General features: G+C 59.9%; 2 protein-coding genes across 2 annotated transcripts; one reads left to right on the forward strand and one right to left on the reverse strand.

Annotated features, from left to right (window-relative positions):
- Positions 1 to 6,668: 6,668 nt before the first annotated feature.
- On the forward strand, positions 6,669 to 14,439 carry POLD2 (DNA polymerase delta 2, accessory subunit). The gene is made up of 11 exons (XM_065883668.1): positions 6,669 to 6,715; positions 7,999 to 8,272; positions 11,064 to 11,185; positions 11,375 to 11,498; positions 11,784 to 11,898; positions 12,044 to 12,242; positions 12,505 to 12,585; positions 12,737 to 12,894; positions 13,097 to 13,224; positions 13,720 to 13,821; positions 14,174 to 14,439. The coding sequence occupies exons 2-11, from the start codon at positions 8,053 to 8,055 to the stop codon at positions 14,332 to 14,334; spliced, it is 1,410 nt and encodes a 469-aa protein (XP_065739740.1). The 5' UTR covers positions 6,669 to 6,715; positions 7,999 to 8,052; the 3' UTR covers positions 14,335 to 14,439.
- A 181-nt stretch (positions 14,440 to 14,620) lies between these two features.
- Positions 14,621 to 24,143, reverse strand: AEBP1 (AE binding protein 1). The gene is made up of 21 exons (XM_065883753.1): positions 23,876 to 24,143; positions 21,882 to 22,223; positions 21,278 to 21,340; positions 21,079 to 21,150; positions 20,813 to 20,947; positions 20,670 to 20,735; positions 19,899 to 19,976; positions 19,692 to 19,775; positions 19,527 to 19,574; positions 18,779 to 18,888; positions 18,563 to 18,702; positions 18,138 to 18,222; positions 17,894 to 18,038; positions 17,706 to 17,791; positions 17,420 to 17,543; positions 16,956 to 17,152; positions 16,688 to 16,867; positions 16,123 to 16,474; positions 15,903 to 16,042; positions 15,648 to 15,747; positions 14,621 to 15,437 (listed from the first exon to the last, which is right to left on the reverse strand). The coding sequence occupies exons 1-21, from the start codon at positions 24,126 to 24,128 to the stop codon at positions 14,830 to 14,832; spliced, it is 3,408 nt and encodes a 1,135-aa protein (XP_065739825.1). The 5' UTR covers positions 24,129 to 24,143; the 3' UTR covers positions 14,621 to 14,829.
- Positions 24,144 to 24,152: the final 9 nt, after the last annotated feature.

Consider the following 24,152-nt stretch of genomic DNA (forward strand, 5'->3'; position numbering starts at 1 on the left):
AGACAGTTAATGGGTGCTGTCTGCACAGGTGACCTGACAGTTTCCTAGCAGCAAGGAGGGGGGAGGGGAGGTGGTGAGGGCCTTGAAAGGGTGGCAAGCTGGAGGAGTTGTCGTCTGTCTTGAGGTGACAGAGCCCCTGCGAGCCACAGCTCGTCTGCATACCACAGTGGGGCAATCACACCTGAGTCAAGGCTTTCTGTGTGTCAAGTTCATGCAAAGCTGCTCCATCAGGAGGCCAAGTCTGTTTCTCTACCCTGGAACCTGGGCTGGCCCATGGCTTGGTGGCCTCAAGCAGCCTGTGGTTCTGTCCTCACTTCCTCGGAACAGGAGGTCATTGTGCAAGGCAGAGCCCAGAATAAAGGTCACGCGAGAGAGAGCCCTGGCCCTCGGCCATCCCACCAAAGGCTGGACTTGGAACCGAGACTGTTGGACCCTTAGCTGCTGTCAAATGACCATGTCCACCCTCAGGCAGGAAGAGACAACGAGCTGTCGGGGCACCCACTGCACCACAAGAAATAGGAAATTGTTGCTTTAAGTCAGTAAGACTTGGGATGGTTTGTTTTGCTGTCATAGATAAGAGGAGGAGGAAATAATGTCAAGGAGGAGGAAATTTTCCCCTCTCCCCTCGTGAGTTCTTGTGGCTGGACCAAAAATAAAGTTGAACAAGACCAGTTAACAGGAGAAAAAGAAACACATTTTAATTCCTGCACATGGAGGTCTCATGGGAACGGGACCTAAGAAGCCACCAAAGCAGGCAGCTTTTACAATTTTTAGACAAAGAAACCAATTTGGGAGGAGTTGACAGCATGAAGAAACTGAGGTTTTGAGGGCTCAACAGGGGAAGAATCTAAACAGAATTTGGGTTTGGGGTTGTAAATTTAAAAAGTCCCAAGGTGTGTTCATACAGGCTTCTCGCCCCAATTTCCCGTCTCTAGCAATAAGGGTGTCCTTCTCCCTCCAGGCGTAGGGAGCACACCTTTTGCAAGAGAGGTGATTTCCTGCTTTCAGGGAGACAGAAAGGAGGCTCAGGGTGTCCCTCCTGCATTGGTCATTTCTTAAGTAACTTTAATTCAAAATAATCAATATGCCATTGTGGCCTATTATGGGATGGCCCACCCTGAGTCCCAACAGTAGCGCTGCCAAAACTTTAAGAAAGATGAACTGACAATTGAGATTCTTTCCTTCATTTTGACCTTCGGTTACAGGAAACAAGGCCCACTCCAACTGGCTCACGGCTCACTGGTACCCCCGGCACCCATGGTTTTTCGTTAGAGACTTACTGAGACCAGCTCCTCTGATGGAGGACACAGGGCATGGAGATGCTGAGGGTGTAGGCTGGAGGGAGCTGAGCCAGAAGGTGCTGGAACAGCTCTGGTGGTCATCAGGGCTGAGCCCGCCCCCTCACAGGTCCCACATGTGGCCTTCTGGCCTCCTTGGGCTTCAGGCCCCAGCACAGGTACCACCTCCCTAGGAAGCCATCTCCCGACACAGGTGTGTGCCATGCTCCACCTAGGGCTTGTCCAGACCACCCTTAGGTCAGCCCAGCTTCCCGGCTTCAGCAACACAAGCTTAGAGACGTGCGTCATCCCATCCCTAGCACCAAGCCTGACCCGTAGCAGGTGCTCAGGGAACGTCTCGTGAATGATTATAGCGATATTATGAATGTCCCGACTCCTGCAGCCTGAGACCGGGAAGCTTTGTAGGTTCTGTGGGTCCGTGGGGTCTGCGGTTTCCCTCCAGGCAGGCCTTCGGCCACAGGAGACAGCACGGAGGAAAGGGGCAGGAGCTGTGGCTGCGGGGAAAAGGGGGAGCTCTTCTCCCACTGTCCTCTCCAGCTCTGCCGCCCGCTGCCCTTCAGTGCCCGTCTGCGCTACCCCAGGGGTCTGGAACAGCCTCTGACCTCCACCTGCCAACTCGCCTTGGCCCTGCCCCCGCCCACAGGATGCTCTGCTGACACGCACAGCCACCCAGCTCCGAAATAGAGCCTTACTATCCCTGCCCGCCCCGTTCTGCCGTCAGCAACACCTCCACCATCCTCCCCCGACCCGCTCCTTAACTCTCACCCCTACGAGGGTGAGAGTTTGTCCTCCTCCCTCCCCTACAAGGCTGCCCTCCCCAGCACCTCCCCAGGTGCCCTGGTCAGCCCAGCTCCAGCCTGATTGTCCTGCCCCCCTCTGACTCCCGCTGCTGGCCTGACCTGACCCCCGACACCCTCCCTGCGAATGTCCGCAGCTTTCTGCTTCCATAGTGCAAGGAGTTGCCTTGCAGTGGACAGGGGTCATTTTCCCAGCTCAGTGCCTGTCCGCTTTCTAATAGCACTGATGCCCATGGGGAATTACTTCTCTCAGAACGTGTGTGGCTCTGATGGGGGTAGTTCCTGGTAACCAACCCTACAGAGGCGAGGGGCTCAGACCTCATCTACACAGCGGGCAGCAGGCACTTGGGCGAGCCAGCTGGACTACCTTACCCAGACTGTTTCATGAGCGAGTAATCTAACGCAGAGGGAACCCTGGGGGCTGGCAGCAGATCAGAGAACTCCAGACAGGAGATGACTGCTGCGCTCCCAGCTTCACGGCCCTCCTGTGCTTTCCATCTGTTCCCAAACCCAGTCCTCCAACCTCCCACCAATGCTGTGTCTCCCTGATACTGATATCCAACTAATCAACTACCTTTGTTTTGTTTTTTTTTAATTTTATTTATTTTTTTATTTGGCTGGGTGGGTCCTTGTTGCTGCGCGCCGGCTTTCTCTAGTTGTGGCGAGCGGAGGCTACTCTTAGTTCCAGTGCGCAGGCTTCTCACTTGTAGTGGCTTCTCTTGTTGCAGAGCACGGGCTGTAGGTGCACGGGCTTCAGTAGTTGTGGCATGCGGGCTCAGTAGTTGTGGCTCGTGGGCTCTAGAGCGCAGGCTCAGTAGTTGTGGCGCACGGGCTTAGTTGCCTCTGTAGGGTTGGTTACCAGGAACTACCCCCATGGGGTAGAACTGACCCTCCTGGACCGGGGCATGAACCCACATCCTCCACACCGGCAGGCGGACCCCCAACCACTGCGCCACCAGGGAAGCCCGAACTCTTGTGTATTCTTAGTGGGAATGTAAAATGGTACAGCTGCTGCGGAAAACAGAATGATGGTTCCTCAAAAAATTAAACACAGAAATACCATTTAATCCAGCAATTCTATTTCTGGGTATACGGCAAAAAGAATCGAAAGCAGGGCCTCAAACAGATATTTGTACACCCACGTTCTCAGCAGCATTGTTCACAATAGCCAAAAGATGAAAACAACCCAAATCGGTATCCATCAACGGATGAATAAACAAAATGTGTTCTACACATACACTGAATTATTGTTTGTCCATAAAAAGGGATGAAATTCTGATACATTCTGCAACATGGATGTACACTGAAGATATTTTAATGGAAATAAGCCAGATACAAAAGGACAGATATTGTATAATTCCATTTATATGAGATACCTAGGATAGGCAAATTCACAGAGACATAGATTAGAGGTTAACAGGGGCTAGGTTAGGGGGAATGGAGAGTTATCGTTTAGTGGATACACAGACTCAGTTGGGGATCATGAAAAATATCTGGAGATGGACAGTGGTGATGGTTGCACAGCAATGTGAATATACTTAATACCAATGAACTGTACACTTTATAATGGTTAAAACGGTCAATCTTATATATATTTTACCACACACACAAAAAATTTTTTTAATAAAACCACATTAGTGAGCATCATTGAAGCCCCTCTCCCTGTAATGCCATTCCACCCAGCCCTTGTTTTCAATGGAAACTAGTACTTATTTGAGGGGCCCAATCCCAAAGACACCACCTCAGCCTTTTGGGACCCCTCTGCTCTTTTATATACCTACATACTTCATTTAAGAACATGTTTGGGGCTTCCCTGGTGGTGCAGTGGTTGAGAATCTGCCTGCTAATGCAGGGGACACGGGTTTGAGCCCTGGTCTGGGAAGATCCCACATGCCGCGGAGCAACGGGGCCTGTGAGCCACAGCTGCTGAGCCTGCGTGTCTGGAGCCTGTGCTCCGCAACAAGAGAGGCTGCAATAGTGAGAGGCCCGTGCACCGCGATGAAGAGTGGCCCCCGCTAGGCACAACTAGAGAAAGCCCTCGCACAGAAATGAAGACCCAACACAGCCAAAAATAAATAAATTTATTTAAAAAAAAAAAAAAAAAGAATATGTTTGGGCGACTTCCCTGGTGGTCCAGTGGTCAGGACTCTGTGCTTCCAATGCAGGGGTGCGGGTTTGATCCCTGGTTGGGGAATTAGGATCCCGCATGCCACACAGCGCTGCCAAAGAACAAACAAACAAAAAAACCCGTTTCGTTTCATGTTCAGAAAATCCAAAGTGGGGAAAACAAATTAGGGGTTCCTTTTCTAAAATAAAATAAGAAGTTAGCAATTGCTGGTCCTGGTTCAGTAGCTAAGTGGTATCCGGGTTGGCATCTTTGCCGGACACTACCAGGCACTGTATTCACTACGGAAAGAACGGGGAAAGGAAGCAGGCTGTGCCCCTCCTTCTTACCACAAAACCAGATTTCTCAGAAACCCAGCCTTCCCCCCCACCCCGCCCCCATCCCTGCCAGACTTCCCCTACGTCTCTGCCAGATCTGATCTCATCATCACCCTTGGCTGCCAGGGAGGCTGGGAAAATCAACACTTAAGCCTTTCCATCCTTGCAGACAGCCAGGGGAAGAGAGTTAGGGAAGGATGTTCCGCCCATGGAAGCACACCCACTTGTCTGCAGCCCCCGCTTTCCCAGCCACCATCATTTCTAGTATGACTGTTGCCTCCAGGTCTGTCCTACACCCCCTCACCTGCCCCAACTGCGTGCCTGACACAGGCCTGCCAGTAGCCGACCTCAGTGGAGAGGCCGCCCAGCTTCATGTCTGAGCAGAAGTATCAGTTCCAGCCCCCGGCTCCCTGGCTGTGTGACCCTGTGCAACTATGAATCTTTCTGTAAAACGGAGACCATAGTACCTGCCTCACAGGGCTAAGGTAAGACTCAATAAGAAAATGCTCTTGAGACATTTAGCACATTACATGCCCCGCCCCACCCCCACCCCCGAAAAGTGCTCATCTATTCATTCAACAAATACAGGCTGAACTGGGAGTTTCCATGAGTCAGGCACTGTGGTAAGTGAACTAGACTAGCTTCCCGCACATCCTCTGAGGGCAGACTTATCCAATCCACTCTAATTGGATGTTTGACAAATGTCTGAACGGCAGGGACAAAAGTGAAGTAATGGGTAATTAGATGGGCAGTCCAGCTGACCTGCATATGCAGAGGGCCAGCACACATACAATGTCAGGGCTGAGTCACGCTGCCTCAGAGTGAATCCTAGTTGTTACTCACTAGCCGTGTGACCTCTCAGTGCCTCAGTTTCCTCCTCTTCAAAGGGTTATTGGAGGATTAGCTGAATTTGTATGTGTCAAGAATTTAGAACAGGGGCTTCCCTGGTGGCGCAGTGGTTGAGAGTCCGCCTGCCGAAGCAGGGGACACAGGTTCGTGCCCCGGTCCGGGAAGATCCCACATGCCGCGGAGCGGCTGGGCCCGTGAGCCATGGCCGCTGAGCCTGCGCGTCTGGAGCCTGTGCTCCGCAACGGGAGAGGCCACAGCGGTGAGAGGCCCGCGTACCGCAAAAAAAAAAAAAAAAAAAAAAAAAAAGAATTTAGAACAGTGTCAGGCCCATAGCAAGGGCTTTTATGTGTTATCCGTAACTATTATCTACTTTGTTGCGGAGACAAGACTGGGACTTGAGAAACAGATGCAGAGTGAACCAGCAGAACAGCATGTGCTAAAGAGACTGAATCCCGGCGCTGGTGGGAGTGGAGAGGAAGCGTCATGGGGAAGGGCCACTGGGGCTCGCTTAGGAATTCCAAGCGATGTGGATTGGTGGAGATGTGGAAAAGAGCCCGCACGAAGTGCGGGATGGCACGAGAATTCCTTGGTGGGTAGGAGGAGTGTGGATGAGGAGAGGCAGTGAGGACAACAGAGACCAGGAAGTGTTGGGTGGAGGCTGGCAGGGCTGTTGGCCCCGTGCGGAAGGCCTCAGCCAGCCAGTCCGCTTCCCTGACCCTAACTCTAAGTCCTCCCCCACTGTTCTGGAACCCAGTGCCTGGCCCTGTCCTCGGACTTGCGGCAGAGTAATCGCTCCCCTTAGGCGGTGCAACCATCGTCCTCAGCCCTCCCACCGTCCACCGCAGAAGCGGGGACCCAGCGGTGTCCTGGGGTGGCGCAAGAGGCGCCAACTCTCGGGAAGGCGCAGCGACCTCAGGGTCAGGCCTCCGGGAAGGGCCGGATCGGGGCGTCACGGCGCACACGAGTGCACACTGGTCCCTAAGCTGCAACCCCGCCCCACGTTTCCCTTGGAATAGGGGGCGTGATCCCGCGCACGCGCAGAGCTCAGGGGCGGGGCGCGCGTCAATGGAGGGGGCGGGCGCGGCTGTGGACGAGCCCGGGGGGGGGATGATTAGCATGGTGGAGCGCGCTGTCATTGGCGGGATGCAGCATGGGCGGGGCGAGGCTCGCGGAATGGCGGGAGGAGGTGCGCGGCGGCGGGCGGTCCCCGCGATGATGAGCATGGTGGAGCACGCGGTGATTGGCGAGATGCCTCTGTGGGCGGGGTAAGGCGCGCGGATTGGCGGGAGATGGCGCGCGGCTGTGGGCGGGGCCGCGGCGTGCGGCGAGGTGAGTGGGGTCTCGGTTTCCCGGGCCGCGTGGATGCTTGGGGGGAGCTGGCTCTTTGGGGGGGCTGGCTCTTTGGGTGTCCTCGCGTGGAGGCGGGTTAAGAGGCATCTCGCGAGGGAGGTCTGAGCAGGCTCTGTGCTGTACTCCCCAAGACGGCCCCAGGTTGCGGGCCGGGGCCGTGGCCTGGGGAGTCAGGCCGCGAGACTCCATCGAGACTGCGGCCAGAGCGCTGCCTCCGCTCTGCACTTTGGGGCAGAAAGTTGATTCAGATACCGTCCCAGCCCAGAGCTGTTCTGTAGCGACAGAATTCAAGCCACCTAATAGCTGTGCTAAAAAGGCGGGAGGAAGAAATCGGTTTTAGTGCCACGTCTTTTTTAACCCATTCCATGCAAACTATTATCATCCCTGTACGCATGTAAAGAAATGACTGAGCTGCTCCACGCACTGATCTTGGAACCTGCTGTGGATCTGACGCCTACAGTACGTCTCAGTGGGGCTCCGGGCTGCTTCTGGAAAGTGGGCTCAGGTGCTGACGCCTCTGCTCTCCTGGAGCTTTTATTCTAGTCAGAGGAGGCAGACAATAAAGTTAAAATGTATTGTCTGTTGGGAGGTAAATGCCATGGAAAACAATAAACATTGCAGGAGCAGAAGTGCCAGGGGAGGGTTGCAGGTGGAGAAGGTGAGGTTTGAGCAGACCTGAGGGACCTGAGGGAGAAGAGCAGGCCTCCTGGTGGGGGGACAGGAGGGCAGGACCAGTGGGGCAGATCTCATAGGCCACTGTAGGGACTTGGGGTTTTATTCCGTGAAATGGGGAACCTTTGGAGGGTTTCGAGCAGAGAAGTGACTGATTTATGTTTTGTTTTATTTATATTTTTAATCATAGGCTAATTATTTTATGGTAGGCTTGTGTAATAAGGCTGGCCTCATGCCTTGAGATGGGGCAGGTGCCAGGGAGCTGGATGGAGGCAGATGAGGAATTCCATTTGGGGCATGGAATTTGAGACCTTGATCATTGTCTGTTGAGGTGTGGAGCAGGCAGTGGACACTTGAGATGGGTTTGGAGAGCGCCAGGTGGGAGAAGCATTTCCTAGCTTTCCTCATCTCCCTTTTTGCAGGTTACAGGGGACACTGGTATCCAACCTAGTCGAGTTCCAGGTGCTGTTCTGGCCGAAGTCTGGTGTGCACTACAAGTCTCCCCCACCCTCAGTGCCCTGGGACGCGGCTAGGGACACGGCTGCCGCGGAGGCTGCAGGGATTGCAGGACTGCGTTTGTGTCCTTTCAGGGACCACCTCCTCCCTGTCCCGGCCACAGCAGTCTGGACACATCAAGCACGGACATGTTTTCTGAGCAGGCTGCCCAGAGGGCCCACACTCTGCTGTCCCCACCATCAGCCAGCAATGCTACCTTTGCCCGGGTGCCCGTGGTGACTTACACCAACTCCTCGCAGCCCTTCCGGCTGGGGGAGCGCAACTTTAGCCGGCAGTATGCCCACATTTATGCCACCCGCCTCATCCAGATGAGGCCCTTCCTGGTGAGCCGGGCCCAGCAGCGCTGGGGTAAGTAATGAGTTTGGGGAAGTGCTTCTGGGTTTGTTGGGCATGGATCTCCAGACCCTTGGGGTCGTCTGTCTTTCCTAATCAAGTGGCCTGGGCAGTGCAGGCCTTTTTCTTTTTTTTCCCCATTTCTTCCTTGGTGATCTTTCCTGCTTTTAAGTTATTCTTGATGAAGTAGGACCCCCACGACCTTCAACTTTTGGGTGATGCCCCATCACCCCATTGTTACTATTTGTAAGAGGGGCTTTCTGGGACTTCCCTGGTGGTCCAGTGGTTCAGACTCCTCACTTCCAATGCAGGGGGCATGGGTTCGATCCCTGGTTGGGGACCTGCGATCCCGCATGCCTCATGGTGCAGCCAAAAAAAAAAAAAAAAAAATTACAAAAAAAAAAGGGTAGCTTTCCACGTAGTTTTCATTGCATGTGTTAAGTCTTTAAACTGAAATTTTGTGGTTGAGACCGTGTCTTATTCATTTTTCTTGCCCCCCACCCACCCCGGCCAGGACCAGGCTTGCTGGGTTTCAGCCCAGGTTGCACATTGGAACCACTGGGAAAGCTTTGGCGAGCACTGGCTCCCAGGCCTGTCCCATCCCACCAGGTCCGCTGGATTGACTCCGGTTTTATTATACGCAGCCAGGAGAACACTTGACCCGATCTCCTAGCTACATCCTCATGTTAGAGATGTTTTCTGTTTTCCTCACTGCAGGCAAAAGTGTTATTCACCTTTTCTCTGCCACATAACAAGGGTCTCCTTCCTCTGTCTCCCAATGCCTTTGTCTCGCTTTCCTTGAAGTCCTCGAGGACACCCTCCTCGAGCCTAAGGTCAATGTCATCTTTTAGATTCTTTACCACAGCATCTGCTGTGGTACCAGGTTTCTCCTCTTCTTCTTTTTTTTAATTAATTTTTATTGGAGTACAGTTGCTTTACAATGTTGTGTTAGTTTCTACTGAACAGCAAAGTGAATCAGTTACACGTATATACATATCCCCGCCAGGTTTCTCTTCTAACAAAGCTGCCCAGTGACAGAAAGCAGCCATTTTATTCTGTTCACAGAGTGGGGCCCACAAGGAATGGGGCCTTGGCTGGGTGATTGACGGTAGGCAGCATCGTTCACTCAACACGTGGCTTCTCTGCGTGGCCAGGCTTCCTCCCCAGAGCTCAGTCCGTCTCAGAATTCACGTCTCTCCACTCACAAGTTTCCTGAACACCTCAAGCCCTTTCTTACCTTTGGCTCTCCCTGCGCCTGGCACGCTCTGTCCCTGGCATACTCTGTCCCCAGGCTTCCTTCACAACCTCAGCTGAAACATCCTGTGCTTCGAGAGGCCGCCTGGGCCAGCAGGGCCTTCTCTGTTCGCAGCACTTGGCCCAGCGGCAGATCCCGCCTTTCCTGCTCTTGCCTCTCCCTCTGCGCCGGAAGCTCAGTGAGGGCAAGGATGGGCCTTCGGGTTCACTCTCTGTGCTGGCGCCTGGCCTGGCGCCCACACTCCGCCCGGATGGACAGATGTCCCGCCCTCAGCATAGGGCTGTGTGGTTCTACCTGGTGCTCAGACATGCACACTGGATCTCAGCTGGGTAGCCTAGGGCGTGTTCCTTAATCTCTCTGTGCCTCAGTTTCCTCAGCCAGGTGGTGGGGTAATAATATCTCCAATGGCGTGTCGTCGGGGGTGGAAGAATTCCAAGTGCAGGGCTTGGCACGGCCACCTGGGGCTGAGTGAGGGCTCGGTGGACATTGTGGCTTTGGCATTTGTTGTCTCTCGTGGCGTCTGGCATTTCTATCCAGTGCCGGCGCCCTCCTTATCTTATTTTGAAGTACTCCCCCTCGCTCCCCAGGGTGTGGATCTGTGGGATGTTCTTGGTTATTCCGGGGCAGGAGGGATACGTGCTGGAGTCACCGGGCTAAGGAACGGGCTGGTCCCGAGTCCACATTATCCCATCACCTCCTGTTAGCATTTTCTCCAGGCTTGGGGTCTGTACTAGCAAACCCTCAGGCCTTCTGGGACGTGGTTCCTCCCTCCTGCCCACCCGAGTGACCCCTGCATACCACCCCTCTCCCACGCCCATCTTCTTGCCCGTCCCTAACGCTTCCTATGTGCTGTTCTCTGTGATCCCAGGCCCTCTGGTGACTCCACAGGAAGCAGAATGGGGCGGGTGGGGATATGAAGTTTGGATTTGGGGTATCTCTGTTTTCAGATGACGAGGCATTTGTGGGGCGGATGAAGGAATCCAAACTCTCTAAAGAGACTGTAATATTGTTAGGGCAGGGCTGTGTTGAGACTTGGCATACCTCTTTCTAAGGATCAGCGTTATAATTTAGGTATAAATGAAGAAACTCTGCATTAGCTTCCCGTGGCCATTGTAATAAACAACAGAGCCGCAAACTGAGTGCCTTCAAACAACAGAAGTCTATTCTCTCCCAGTTCTGGAGGCCAGGGCTCCGAGATGCAGGTGTCGGCAGGGCCACGTTCTCTCCAGTCCTTCCTTGCCTCTTCCAGCTTCTGGTGGCTGCCCCGGCACTGGTGGGCCCGCTGCTGCCTCCCTCCCGTCTCTGCCCCATCTTCACGTCGCCTTCTCTGCATGTCTGCCTCTCTTGTGAGGACGCTTGGCATCCAGAGCGCAGGCACATTCAGAGTCCCTCTGTCCCCCTGGGGCCAAGTGATCCTTTAGGTCTAAGGGGTCCTTGCATTTGACGTTCTCTCCCTCCTCGTGGAGGCCAGGGCCCCAGGGCCGTGGTGCTCCGTGGCCGTGAGGGGGTGGAGCAGGGCTCGTCTCTGAGCTCATACCCCTCGCGCCGCAGGCAATGGAGTCCTGATTAAGAAGCTGTGTGAGCTGCAGCCTGGGGAGAAGTGCTGTGTGGTAGGGACCCTCTTCAAGGCCATGCTGCTCCAGCCGTCCATCCTGCGGGAGGTCAGCGAAGAGGTGAGGCCCACACGGGTTGCCCCCAGAATACTTCCCCGGGGGCACTGATGAGGCCACCTGCCTTGCATCCTGGGAATCAGGGCTGGGCCTCTGCCCATGGGGGAGGGATCTGCAGGGCCATCTCACTGATGTGGCACCGGAGCCAGAGTGGGCTCTGGCCCCATGACCACTCCCATCTTTGAATTCCAGCACAACCTGCTCCCCCAGCCTCCTCGGAGCAAATACATCCACGCAGACGATGAACTGATCTTGGAAGATGAATTGCAGCGTATCAAACTGGCGGGCGCCATCGACGTGGCAAAGCTGGTCACAGGTGGGGAGGGGGGAGGGGGTGGCCCTCACCTCTGGGTGCTGGCGAACACCTGCATTATTCTTGCAGCCATGGGTTTGGGTTCAGGCGGCGGGTGAGACCCAGGTAGGGGTCAGTTCTTCCCACCTGCGCCCGGAGGCACTTGACTCCAGGAAGCAGATGCCCAGTCCTGAGTCCTCATGAGAATTCACCAGCAGAGGAGAGCTGCTGGTTTTGTCGTCTGGGTGCCTGGAAGGGGGTGGTAACCCCTCAGGCCCCCCTCCTGGGCCTGACTCTGCTGCTCCCCAGGGACGGTCCTGGCTGTGCTGGGCTCTGCAGGAGATGACGGGAAGTTCCTGGTGGAGGACCACTGCTTTGCAGGGCTTGCTCCCCAGAAGCCCACACGGCCCCTCGACACGGCCAGGTGAGGAGCAGGGGCCCGGGTCTGGTCAGTGGTCTGGGGGAGTCACATTCGCTGGCCCCTGCTCCCCTGTGATGGTGACAGAGCCCCACCAGGAGCTCCACGCGGCCCTCCCAGCACCCATGAAGACCCCGACTTCTTCCGGCAGGTTTGTGCTGCTGGTGTCCGGCCTGGGCCTGGGTGGAGGTGGGGGCGAGAGCCTGCTGGGCACCCAGCTGCTGGTGGACGTGGTGACGGGGCAGCTTGGGGATGAAGGGGAGCAGTGCAGCGCCGCCCACGTCTCCCGGGTCATCCTCGCCGGGAACCTCCTGAGCCACAACACCCAGAGCAGAGACTCCATCAATAAGGTACGGCGCCCGCCTGCCTGCATTCAAGCCCTTCCCTGCGGAGCGTCGGGCACGGGTCTCGCAGGTCTGGTGACCCAGGAATCTCCTGTCCTCAGGCCCTGCTTTCTGAGGGCGGTGGTGGGGGCCGGAGGCCCGGAACTCTTACTGTCCCCCTGCGGGTGGGGCTTTGCTCTGCTCTCAGCCCTCCTGGCGGGGGCTCTGGGTATGGCTTTGATGTAAGCCTCCCTTGGGGCCTGATAGCCTCCGTACGGGCTTCTCCCAGGCCAAGTACTTAACCAAGAAAACCCAGGCCGCCAGCGTGGAGGCTGTCAAGATGCTGGACGAGATCCTCCTGCAGCTGAGCGTGAGTGAGCTGGGGGCAGGCCAGTGCTCGGGATCGGGGTCTCTGGCACTGCAGTTGGGCACTGGAAGGTGGGCTGGGGAAGGTGGACTCCAGTGGGGTGCGTATGGAGGGAGCTGGGCCCTGCGAGCTCCCCTGCCCCTGTGCCCTCCAGGCTTCCGTGCCCGTGGACGTGATGCCAGGCGAATTTGACCCAACAAACTACACGCTCCCCCAGCAGCCCCTGCACCCCTGCATGTTCCCACTGGCCACTGCCTACTCCACGCTCCAGCTGGTCACCAACCCCTACCAGGCCACCATCGACGGAGTCAGGTAGCCCCCCTCCAGGCTGACCCCTGGCCTTCTGCCTCGGTGGCACCAGGAGGGGAGGGTTGGGCCCAGGGCTGTGGAGGGCCCACCTGGAGTCGGGCTCGGGACTCCCTGTGAGTGTGCCAGGTGAGCTCTGGGCTGGCAGCCGTGGAGGAGTGCAGACGGTGGCCCCCCAGGGTGGGGTCAGCCGAGCCCTGCCTTGCAGATTCCTGGGGACGTCGGGACAGAACGTGAGTGACATCTTCCGGTACAGCAGCATGGAGGACCACTTGGAGATCCTGGAGTGGACCCTGCAAGTCCGTCACGTCAGCCCTACAGCCCCTGACACCCTAGGTACTGGGACTCAGACACGTGGTGTACAGCAAAGGGCCGGGGAAGGCCAAAGGGGCTCCTGTCATGCTCGGAGGGTTCCCAGCCTGGGTTTGCACCCACCTGCCTAGCCGTGACCTGTCTAAGGCAAAGCCCCAAAGCTCGGTTTGTTTTGGGAGCTACTGTGGAATCTTACGTCTGTTCGTGGCCAAGGCCCTGCTTAGGGCTGAAGGCCATGGGAGCGCAGTGGGAGCTAGGGCCGGCCAGAGCACTGCACCCTGGCCCGGCGCCCACCCGGAAGGGCGAAGGCGGCAGCGGCAGAGCATACTGCCCTGCCTCTGGGGCCACGTGGCAGTGTGTGGAGATGTTTTTGTTGTGACAGCTGCAGGGCTGCTACAGGGTCACGTGTGTGAGATGGCACCCCGCGCCCTACACGGGACAGCCCTACCCGAGATGTGTAGGTGTCTCCGTGCTGCGGCTGAGAAGCCCCACTCTCAGCTGTGGGTCCTCCTTCTCCAGGTTGTTACCCTTTCTACAACACCGACCCGTTCATCTTTCTGGAGTGCCCTCACGTCTACTTTTGTGGCAACACCCTCAGCTTTGGCTCCAAAATCATCCGAGGTAAGTTTTGTCTTCTGGGGGTCCCAGGCCTGGGCTGACGCGAGTGACACGCTCTCAGCTGGGGCCAAGGCTCACAGAGAAAGCCTGTGTTGGAGTGTCCAGGCGCCCAAGGGTGGACAGCCCAGGCTCTGCAGGGACTGAAACTGTCCCCACCAGAGCTCATTCTGGTCAGTGTGGCTTTAGCCTTGGACCTTTATGGTGTCCTTGGCCCTTTTCGTTTCTGGTCTCAAGGAGCTTCTGTGGTCCACGCTCCCATGGTGCTGATGGGGGCTCCTGTTCACTTCTGGTGACTTCCCTTTGAGACGGGCCTCACCCAGAACCTAAGGCGCGCCCCCACGTGGCTTCTTTGCAGGCCCCGAGGACCAGACAGTGTTGCTGGTGGCTGTTCCAGACTTTAGCACCACACAGACAGCCTGCCTGGTGAACCTGCGCAGCCTGGCATGCCAGCCCATCAGCTTCTCAGGCTTTGGGGCGGAGGAGGAGGACCTGGGAGGCCTGGATCTGGGCACCTGACTCACAAAGGCGGCCTTGTCCGGAGAGGCCCCGGCTATTCCTTCCCTGTGGCGTCAGCACCATGGCAGCTTTGCCTTTGTAAATAAAGCCCGAGTGTTTACTGGTGTTGAGCTGGGCAGACCCGGTGGCGGGCCAGGGCGCTCTGTGGAGGGAGCCTCCCTCCTCCTCCCCTCTCCCAGCTGGTCAGGATGGCAAGCGGTCAGTGACACATCTGCCGTGAGCTTGGTTTATTGGTGTGGCCGGAGCAGATGGTGGAGAAGTCTGCCCCCACCACCCCCCCGCACCCGGGCTCGCTCAAGCTGCCCCAGCCCGGCCCTGCAGCAGAGCGGCCGGTGGAGCAGACGCCTGACACAGACCCTGGCTCCTAGGTCTCCATCACTTCGTGCCCCCTCCTGGCAGGGTCCACACCGGGGATCTTTCCGTTTGCTGATGGCAGCTGAGCAGGCCAGGGCAGTGTGACTACTGGTGCAAGCTCGCGCGTTGGCAGACCTGTCCTCAGAAGTCCCCGAAGTTCACTGTGTAGGTCTCAACTGTGGTGAAGGGGATCTCCTGGCCCGTGACCATCTCTCTCTCCTCCTCCTCACCCTCCTCGGGCGCCAGCTCTGTCCCAAACTCCGTCACCACCTCCGTGTAGGTCTCGGTCTCTGACTCCTCCCAGCCAGCTGTGGTCTGGGGTGGAAAGTGCCGGGGACCCAGGGTAGGACTCGGGGCGGGGGAGGGGGCGACGGAGGGGGCGGGGAGCAGTGTCGGGGGGGTGGGGGGCGACGTGGGGACGGTAGCCGGGCTGGCGGTGGCGTTCAGACGCCGGAGCCGCATCTGTTCGCGCATGCGCAGCCGGTACTGCAGGCGGCGGCGTTGCATGCGCCGCTGCTGGGGGGTCATGGGGCGCGACGGGTCGATGTGCGGGATGGGCCGGTTCCCGTTCATGGCCATGATCTCCCGGATGCGCTTCCAGTTGGAGCGAGCCAAGATGAAGTTGCACTGGGTGGCTCCGATGTCGTAATCCACGTTGCAGGTCTTGGAGCTCGGGGTGTAGCCCTCCGCGTGGGCCGTCACGCGGTACTCCCCCGGGTTCAGGATGCGCCAGTAATCACCGCCACTTGCTGCAAAGGGAGGACGGGTTCGGCTGCCTAGGAGTACCCCCTCCCAGGCCCCAGTCCTCCTGTCCGAGATCCCCCTAGCCCTCCCTCTGGGGGGCTCCAGAGGAGCAGGGACGTGCTGGGCAGGCCAGGCTTGCCTTGCCAACGGCACGTACAGATTTGGTGCCCCCCACCTCGGGAGGCGGAGCGGCCTAGGGGTATGCACTTGTGTACCTGTCTTCACTCCGTGGTTAATGCCGCTCACGGAGATGGTGGCGTTGGCGATAGGGATGCCCTGCTCGTCCGTCACAACCCCCTTGATGCCGCGGTGAACCTGCAGGGGAGGCAGGGCGGGTGTCCACATGGAGAGTCCACTGGGTCTGCTGCTGCCCTGTCCCATGCACGAGGTCCCCTCGCCCTTCACCACCCTCTCCCCAAATGCTGCCCCACTCCTCCACCTGCACGCCCCCCCCTTGGCAGCCCCCACACCTGCTCCATGAAGGTGAGCAGAGCTTCCTTGTTGTTCTCCCACTCTCGGGGCAGCTCACTCTCGTGAGGGAACTTGTCGCAGCCCAGGTAGATGGAGAGTTCCAGGCAGTTGGTGTGCAGGTAACTGAAGTCGTTGATAGCTGGGCAGGGCAGACACAGAGCCGCAGTCACCCCTGCCCACACCAGATGCCCCACCGCAGACCCTCCCAGGCTGACTCACTCCCAGAGCGGGGTTTCCACTTGGCCCCGTTGACGATGCCCATGCCGCCGGTGTAGTCCTGCGCTTGGCACCCTCCCCGGTAGGGCTCGGTCATGGTGAGGTGGGTAGAGGCGAAGGAGATGGACAGCCAGCGGAAGATGGCATGGTCTGGGGTCTCTTGGGCCTCAGATGCTTCTTCCTCGTCCTCTCCCCGGGCGGCTGCCATGGCTGCGGCCAGCAGCTGCTCCTGGCTGGGCGTGCGGGCCATGTCATAGGGGTAGGACACGAGCCGCTCACCGCCGTTCAGGTTCGCTCCCAGCACAAAGGGGTTCTTCTCCATCCAGGCAATGATGGCCCGGACCTCCGTGGACACCTAGGGTGGCCAGTATGTGGGGTGTGGGCCACAGCCTCCATCACCCTCCACGTAGACCCCATACTGGTACTCATTACCCCCTCAGTCCCTCCAAGGCCCTGCAGTCTCAGTGCCCGGGCTGGGTAACCCACAGCCCACCCCCAAGTCCGGAGCTCCAGGACCCCAGGGTCCAGGCTGCTCCCGCAGGCCCTGCTGGCCAGGCTGCAGCCTCACCGTGGCATCTGGAGACAGGTAGTGTTCAGGGATGGGCAGGTTATTGTTGGGGACCCGGTAGGGGACCCATTTCCTCTCCTCAGCTCCCCAGAGCACAGAGTTGAGGTCCGGGAAGTCCTCATAGATGTCAAAGCCCTCCTCGGTCCACAGTCCCAGCGCCCAGTTCCCAAATTCTGAGCCCTGGGGGAGCAGGTGGGGGTCAGCATCAGCAGCCCACCCCCAGCCCTGCCCCACCCTAGCCCTGTCTTACCCCCTTTCCTCCACCCACCATCTGCGCTGCCACCTCGTAGCCGTCAGGGTTCAGCGAGGGCACCAGGTGGATGCGCGTGTCATGCACCAGGCTGCGCACGCGCGGGTTTCCGTCTCGGTACTCGCGGCACAGGTACTGCATTAGTAGCAGCAGCAGCTCTCGGCCTAGCACCTCGTTGCCATGGATACCAGCTGTGTAGCGGAACTCAGGCTCCCCTGTAAGGGCAGGAGCCTCAGCAACCAAGCAGCCTCCCGAGGCCTGAGGCCCAGGGGATCTGAGGAAGGACCCAAACCGGCCTCATCCCCAGAGGGGTGAGGGTGGCTGAGGACTGTAGGGCCCAGCAAGGGGCTCCAAAAATGGGTGGGAGGTGGTGAGCTGGAAACATCAACGGCGCAGACCCAGCTACAGTGCCAGGGCCTTGCCTCTATAATCTGTTGGGCGTGGGGAAGGCCAGGCCTCCAGGGGGCTGTCGGGGCCCTCACCCAACTCGTGATCCCCGGGGTTGTCCGAGATCTCCATGGCGTAGATCTTGAGCCCACGCGAGCTCTTCCCTAGGCTGTATGTGCGGGTGATCGTGGGGCACTGCTCGTTCACCACCTTCATCAACTGGGTGCCAGAGAAGACACAGAGTTACGCAGCCCACCTACTCCCGCCACCCCCAGCCCACCCGCAGTGACCACACCTCTCCCACGGCCTGGGTCTGCTCTATGGGGAGGCTCCCCTGTTAGCCCTGAGCCCAGTCCGTGGCCTCAGGATAAGCACCCCAACCTGGCGCATGTCCTTATAGCTGTGGTGCCGGAAGTCCAGGTCGTCGGTGGTCAACACCTCGTTCTGTGCATAGTAGCTGTGGACAGCTGCAGAGGGTGGGCAGGCAGGGCCTTGAGCTGGCCACCTGCCAGCCCACCGCGGGTTGCCCCAGCTTCCCATCCATGCCCCTGCCAGCCCCCTGCACTCACGGGACATGGGGCACCCCAGCACCTCCAGGCGCATGCATAGGCTGCCGTTCCAGGTGAGTGGGTAGATGCGGATGAAACGGGCCACCACCGGCTCCGGGAGCTCGCTGAGCACAGGTGTGTCCTTGTCCACGTTCCCATGGAAGGTCTGGGAAGAGGCAGGCCTCAGAGCAGCCCCCAACCCCAGCCGAGAGCCCACCTGCGGTTCAGACGAGGGGCGTATAGAGCCGAGGGCTCAGGTGCCCACCATTTCCTCGTAGCCGTTGGTGTACATCACCCATGTCTGGCTGTCATTGCTGAAGCCCACGAAGAAGGAGGTCACGAAGTCGTCACTGGGGAGCGGATGGTGGTCAGGGTAAGGCTTCTCTCCCCGCCCCAGGTCCAGGCCCTCAGGCGGCCTGAGCACCCTCTTCTGGGCCCAAGAACCTAAGAGCTAGCAGGTGTGTGGTGTTGGCCCGGATGTCGGGAGAGGCTGCCATGCCCGCTGCGTGGCCGTGGGCGACTGGTTTGCTTATCTGGACCCAGGGAACCGACCGGCCATAACCGAGGAGTGGTGGTGGGGTGGGGCGGGGGAGGGCCCTGGAAGGCCCACTGGAAAGTTCTGAACGGGACTCAGAGCTGTGCCTGGAGCCACCTGCCCCCACCAAGTGCCTGTGAGCCTGGTGGACTTACTGGATGCTGGAGTCGCGGCCCTGGGTGATGACGCCCGTGAACTTGGTGGTCCTTCTGGTGTCCACCTCCATCCACTGGGTCTGAGAGTCGTCCTCGGCACACCACGCCCCGTCATAGTAGTCGTCTTCAGTGTCGCCGGCCTGTCGGGGACAGCAGGGGGGCTGAGCAGGCAGGGAACCCCTACCCAGCTGGGAGATGGGCCCGTCCGACACCCACCTGCATGTTGAGCCGGCCACGCTGTGCCCCTAGGCCGTGGCGCAGCATGGAGGAGGACCGGATCTGGTTGTCCTCGATGCGGTGCGACTCCATCCCGATGGGGGGGCACTCTGGGGACACGGCACCCCAGGCTGGTGGCCCCCTGGCTCCGTCCCTCCTTCCACCGAACCCAGAACGGAGGAGCCCAGCACCCACTTCCCCTCACATCAGGGGGCGCCAGTGAGGGCAGCTGTGCTCCAGCCTGTGCTTCCCCACCCTGAGCCTCAGCTTCCCCCTCTGGAGAATGGGCTGATGATGCCAGGCTCCAGGGGACCACGGGGCTCACATGAAATCACAGGGACAGCCACCCCAGGGCCTGGCCGGTCCCAGGCATCGTCTGCATCGGGGCCATCTGCACACCTGCCTTGTGCCCCGAGCTCTGTCCCCTGGGGTCAGACCCAGGACAGAGGCACTCCAGGGCCTCTCCCTTTCGCGTTGCAGGACTTTAAGAGCAGGAAGGGGCTCTGGAGGCCTGGAGTGCCAACAGGAAATTCGGGTTCGGGACCAATGTGTGGCCTTAGGTGGGTCACGTGCCCCATCACCGTCACCCTGCGGCCACGGCACGGCCCCAGCGCCGTCACACCCGCCCTACAGCCTCCATACATGCCCATGGCAGCCCCGGCGCTCGTAGCTATGCTGCAGCCCTCACAGCCCCCCCCAGCCCCCCGCACCTATCCCGCTCCCCCGAGCCCCCCAGCGCCTCACTCACTGAGTTGCTCTGCTGGAGCCCACTCCTCCAGCTCACCCTTCCGGGGCCCTGGGGGCAACAAAGGGAGGAGGTGGTGCTGAGGGTCCCAGAGCAGCCGGGGGTCTGGCGGACCTCTCACGGGGACCCAGGTTGTGTGGGCCCAGCCCCCGGCCCCCAGAGACACACCTTTGTGGTCCTTGCCCTTCTCCACGGTCCATTTGTCATGTGTCTCCTCCTCCTTGGGCCTGCTGCCCTCCTTTTTGGGTTTCTCTGAAAGGTGGAAGTGGGGAAGGGCCTGTTGGCTTAGCCCCAGGCTAAGGGGGGCTTCAGGGGGCAGGTGGGGTGGGGGTCAGGCCTGCACGGGGGGGCTGGGGGCAGCCTGGTTCCACTCACTCAGCCCCTCCTTCTCTTCATCTGTTTCCAGGCCAGGGTCAGGCTTCTGGGGCCTGGGAGGCCGGAAGTAATAGTCCACTGTGGGGAGGGAGAGCCCTGATGAGATGGCCCACCATGAGCCGGGGCTCCTAGGTTCACAGGAGCCCAGTGGGCCGGACTGGGCACGCGGTGCACAAGGTGAGGAGGTGAGATCAGGGTGGGCCTTAAAGAGTCCAGATGGGCTGAGACGAGGAGGGAGGGTCCTCCTGGAGGGGGAGGCTGCTTGGGCACAGGTGGGGTGAGCGAGACCCCGAGGAAGTCACCAGCCTGGCCCCCCAGCAGGGCGTGGCCCGGAGAAAGGTGGGGAAAGGCTGGGCAGGGAGTGGGGCACGGACACCGGACATGCCCCGAAGGACGACTGGCACCTGTGGCAGGAAGGGGGGTCTGGAGGGCTGAGCTGGGGCCAAGGGGTTGATGGGGACCGAGGCCAGGAGGAGGGGAATGGGGTCCAAAGGGGCCGGGAGCAGGAGGGAGCGGAAGGCGGCATGGGAGTCCCGAGGGGCGAGGGGCGAGGTGGCCAGGACCGGAGCTCGGAGGGCCCGAGAGTGAAGCCCACTGGGGCTCAGGGCGATGTGGGGAAGAGCGACGTTGGGAGCCAGGAAGACCCAGCCTGAGGGAGGAGATCAGGGGAGGGCGGCCAGGCCGGAGAGGGTGGCCGGGTAACTGCCACCAAGCTGGAGGCACAGGCAGCCCGACCTTGGGATGCAGAGGGCAGGGGCCCTGGGCACTCACTGTCGTCGTAGTTGGGGATCACATAGCCGTCCCCATAGTTGGGTGGCAGCGGCTTCAGAGGCGGCTCTGTGGAGGTGGGAGGCAGGGTTGAGCCGGAGCCCCCTGGCCTGGCACCCCGCCCCCCAAGTCTGCCCGCATCCTACCTATCCTCTCCTCCGGGGCCTCGAACCCCCGTCCGGGCGGCTCAGCCTTCTCCTCGGGGCGCTCGGGCCACAGCCTTTCCGGCCTTCTCCTGCTGGGGGGCGGCCTGGGCTGCTTCTGGCGCCGGATGTACTCAACTGGGGGAGAGGTGGGCGCTCGGAGCCGGGGGCCAAGGCCAGGGAGGGTGGGGCCTCCGGGGGCTGGGGGTGGGATCCAGGGGGGGAGGCGGGGCCGGCGGGGCCTGGGGAGCGGGCAGGGTCCTACTCACAGTCTTCGTAGTCCTCCCGCTCTATCTGGTCGTTGTAGTCCAGCGTGGGCTGCTCCGTCTCCTCCTCCGGCTCTGAGGGAGAGCGCGTGTGGCCGCCTCATCGAAGGCACTCCCCGACGCTGCCACCCCGGCCCACCCCGGAGACCCAGCAAGCCAGGGCGGTTGGTGCCCTGAGGCCAGGTGGCCGGCGCCCACTCACCAGGCTGGCGCTCCACGTCGGTCTCTCCTGCTGGGCCCTGCCAGGGATCTGGCAGGGGCCCGTCTGCAACACAAAGCCCAGGAGCAGGTGGACGGGAGGCCTGCCCTGACCACTGGCTGCACCGTGAGCCTCCACGATACCCGGGCCCTGCCGACACCCCCTGAACAGCTCACTCCCGGGAGGCCCGGGCTGCTCTAGCTCTAAGCACCCTGCTGGCATTTCCGGGGGGCCAGAGAGCTGGACGGCTTTCTGGGGAGCCCAGGCTCTGCTGTCTGGGAGGACCTGCCGCAAAGCTGCCCCCGCAGGCAGGCACCCTCCAGGCTCAGAGCCCAGTGACGCTGTGGGCAGGTGGCTCTGGATGGGGCCCAGGGGACGGATCCCAGGACGGTGGAGAGCAAGCCCCCCCCCCACGAGGCTGCCAAGCACTCCCTCCCCAGGGGAGGAGCGGCACCGAGGGAGGGACAACAGTGAGGCCGCAGCGCCCACCCGGACTGGGGGCTCTGAGGGTCTGCGAGAGGCAGGGCCTCAGGGACCCGCCCTCAGCCCCCTCTCCCTGCAGCCCAGCAGGTCAGAGCCCTACAGTCTCAGAAGAGCCAGCACTCACCTCCCTCCTGGGGCAGCTCTTCGAGGCCGGGGCTGGCGACTGGGGGCAGTGGCCACTTCGGGCTTTCGGAGGGGGTTGGGATGGGGGCCTTCTTCCCAGCCAGAGGCCTCTTGTTGGCCTTGGGTGGCTTCTCCTTGGGCTTCTTGGTGGCCTTGGGTGGCTTTTCCTTGGGCTTCTTGGTGGCCTTGGGTGGCTTCTCCTTGGGCTTCTTGGTGGCCTTGGGTGGCTTCTCCTTGGACTTCTTGGGCGGCCTGGAGGACGCCTCCGGGGGCTGCTTGGTCGCCTTGGGGCCTTTGTCCTTCTTTCCTTTCTTCCCTTTGTCTTTGGCTTTTCCTGGAGGTGCTGTTCAAGATGCAGACTCAGGTAAAATCAATGAAGAACCCCCTCTATGCCCCATGTGCCCCCCCCACCCCCGGCAGGGTGCCTACAACCTGGGCAGAGGGGCTGCTGTTAGCCCTGCATTTCCCAGATGGGGGAAACTGAGAGGTGAAGCCACTTGCAGTCATGGCAGAGCTGGGACTGGCTTTCCGTCACCACCACACCTTGGCCTGGGTAGCTCAGCTTCCCAGGGGGTAGGCCCTCGTCCTCCCATCTGCTGAAACCTCCAGAGGAGCACCTCACAATGCCCTCTTTCACCATACAGCCCTTTGGCCAGTCAGGGCCCACTATTCTGTGCTGGCACAGAAGGGGCAGAGGGGTGACTAAGCCATCCGGGCCTGGGGAGAGTGCCCAGTCTAAAGGGGGAGGCAGTCTCATCCCTGCCAACTGCCACACGAAGTAAAGGGCATGGGCCCAGGGCCTCTCTGAAGCTAGAAAAGCTTCAAAGAAAAGCGACACTCATGGGCTATTCCCTATCCAGGGGTAAGGAGGCTGGGGTGGGTTGGAAGCCATAACCATAGGGGGTCCTGAGGCCACACAGAGGACAGATAGGATAGGTGGGCACTGCAGCTGCTCGCCCATCTCGGAGTCTGGGGGAGGGAGGAAGCAGGGGCAGGGCCTAGGGCTGCCTATAGGAATCCTCCAGGCCCCTGAGCAAATGCTGTTGAAAATGTAATGGAGGAGTGGGGGCCACATGACCGAAATACTGGAAAATCTACAAAACGCAGACAGGAGAAACAGAGCTGCCACAGCAGCGTGCAAGAGGCCGGGACAGCAATCTCGACCGGAATGGTGGGGGAGGCCGAGATGGGTCCCAGGGAGGAGCCAGGAAAGATCTAGAGCGGGATGAAGGGGAGGAGCTGCTGACCTCAGGAATGATGGATGGTGCCCTGGAGTCTCCTGGGAGAGAGATCAGCAAGACCCTTGCCCACCCTCCGGAAGGTCACAATAAACAGCTAAGATTTATTGACAACTGATTATATAAGAGGCACTAGGCTGAATGCTTTAGTGATGCATCACCTCGTTTAATTTTCACAAGAACCCAGGACTACTGCCCAGTGCCTCTGGAGGCCTTGTGGAGACGAGGGTCTTCTGCAACGCCCCCCGCCCCCCGGCTCTGTGCTCCTGGAGTAGGAGGCCAGGCAGCAGGGTGCTGGGGGTCCTTCCCAGGGAAGGCTGGAGGCTGGGACTCTGGCAGTGGTGTGGGCACGGCCAATGTGTGCCACAATCAGACTGAGTGGCCCCATTAGGATGGCAGGGCCGTTCCCGTTCAAACTGACCTGGGCAGGGGGCAGCAAAGTCCCCAGTTAGTTCATGTCTAGTCCCTCTGGGGGTTTGGGGCTGTGCATGACGGATTGGGAGGACCCAGTTCCACTGGGCAGTGGACCTGCTGGATGCGTCTCCAAACCCAAAGGGCTCCAAGCCAGCACTGACCTCTGCCTGGCACAGTGTCGCGCCAGATATCTGGGCTCTCTTGTGCCTTACAGAGCCATTCCTCATGCTGGGCAGACTGGACCTCGGCCAGACACCACCGAGGCCCGCCATTCAAGCCTGAGGTGGAGGTCTCCCCGAGGCCCCCCATCACACCGAGGGCCACCCCTACCCGGTGCTCTTACCCTCTTCGGCCACCCCCGGACGCGCCCCCGGCTTGCCCCCTGTCTGGGCTTTGCGGACGGGAAGGGTGGGTTCAGGGGGTGGTGGGGCCTCCACGTCGTCCTCCCGGGGCTCGGACTCCAGCTCCGACAGGAAGCCCTCGAGGAACTCCTCGATCTCGTCGTCGGTCAGCACAGTCTGCGGGCGCCCCCCGGGGCACAGTGCCAGCAGCGCCAGGAGGCAGCCGAGCAGGGGTGCCCCGCGCAGGACCGCCATGGTCGCGGCCCGCACGGGGGGCGG

The sequence above is a fragment of the Phocoena phocoena genome, chromosome 9, assembly GCF_963924675.1.
Source record: "Phocoena phocoena chromosome 9, mPhoPho1.1, whole genome shotgun sequence".
Taxonomy (NCBI): domain Eukaryota; kingdom Metazoa; phylum Chordata; class Mammalia; order Artiodactyla; family Phocoenidae; genus Phocoena; species Phocoena phocoena.

Excerpts from the sequence above, each read along its gene's own strand:
- AEBP1 (XM_065883753.1), bottom strand. The coding sequence starts at position 24,128 with ATGGCGGTCCTGCGCGGGGCACCCCTGCTCGGCTGCCTCCTGGCGCTG. Across the intron at positions 20,736-20,812 it reads GGCCCCGGAGGAGAGGATAG|AGCCGCCTCTGAAGCCGCTG; the intron begins GTAGGATGCGGG and ends CCACCTCCACAG. Across the intron at positions 19,776-19,898 it reads TGAAGAGAAGGAGGGGCTGA|AGAAACCCAAAAAGGAGGGC; the intron begins GTGAGTGGAACC and ends TCCACCTTTCAG.
- POLD2 (XM_065883668.1), top strand. The coding sequence starts at position 8,053 with ATGTTTTCTGAGCAGGCTGCCCAGAGGGCCCACACTCTGCTGTCCCCA. Across the intron at positions 11,499-11,783 it reads CGTGGCAAAGCTGGTCACAG|GGACGGTCCTGGCTGTGCTG; the intron begins GTGGGGAGGGGG and ends GCTGCTCCCCAG. Across the intron at positions 12,895-13,096 it reads GCCACCATCGACGGAGTCAG|ATTCCTGGGGACGTCGGGAC; the intron begins GTAGCCCCCCTC and ends CCTGCCTTGCAG.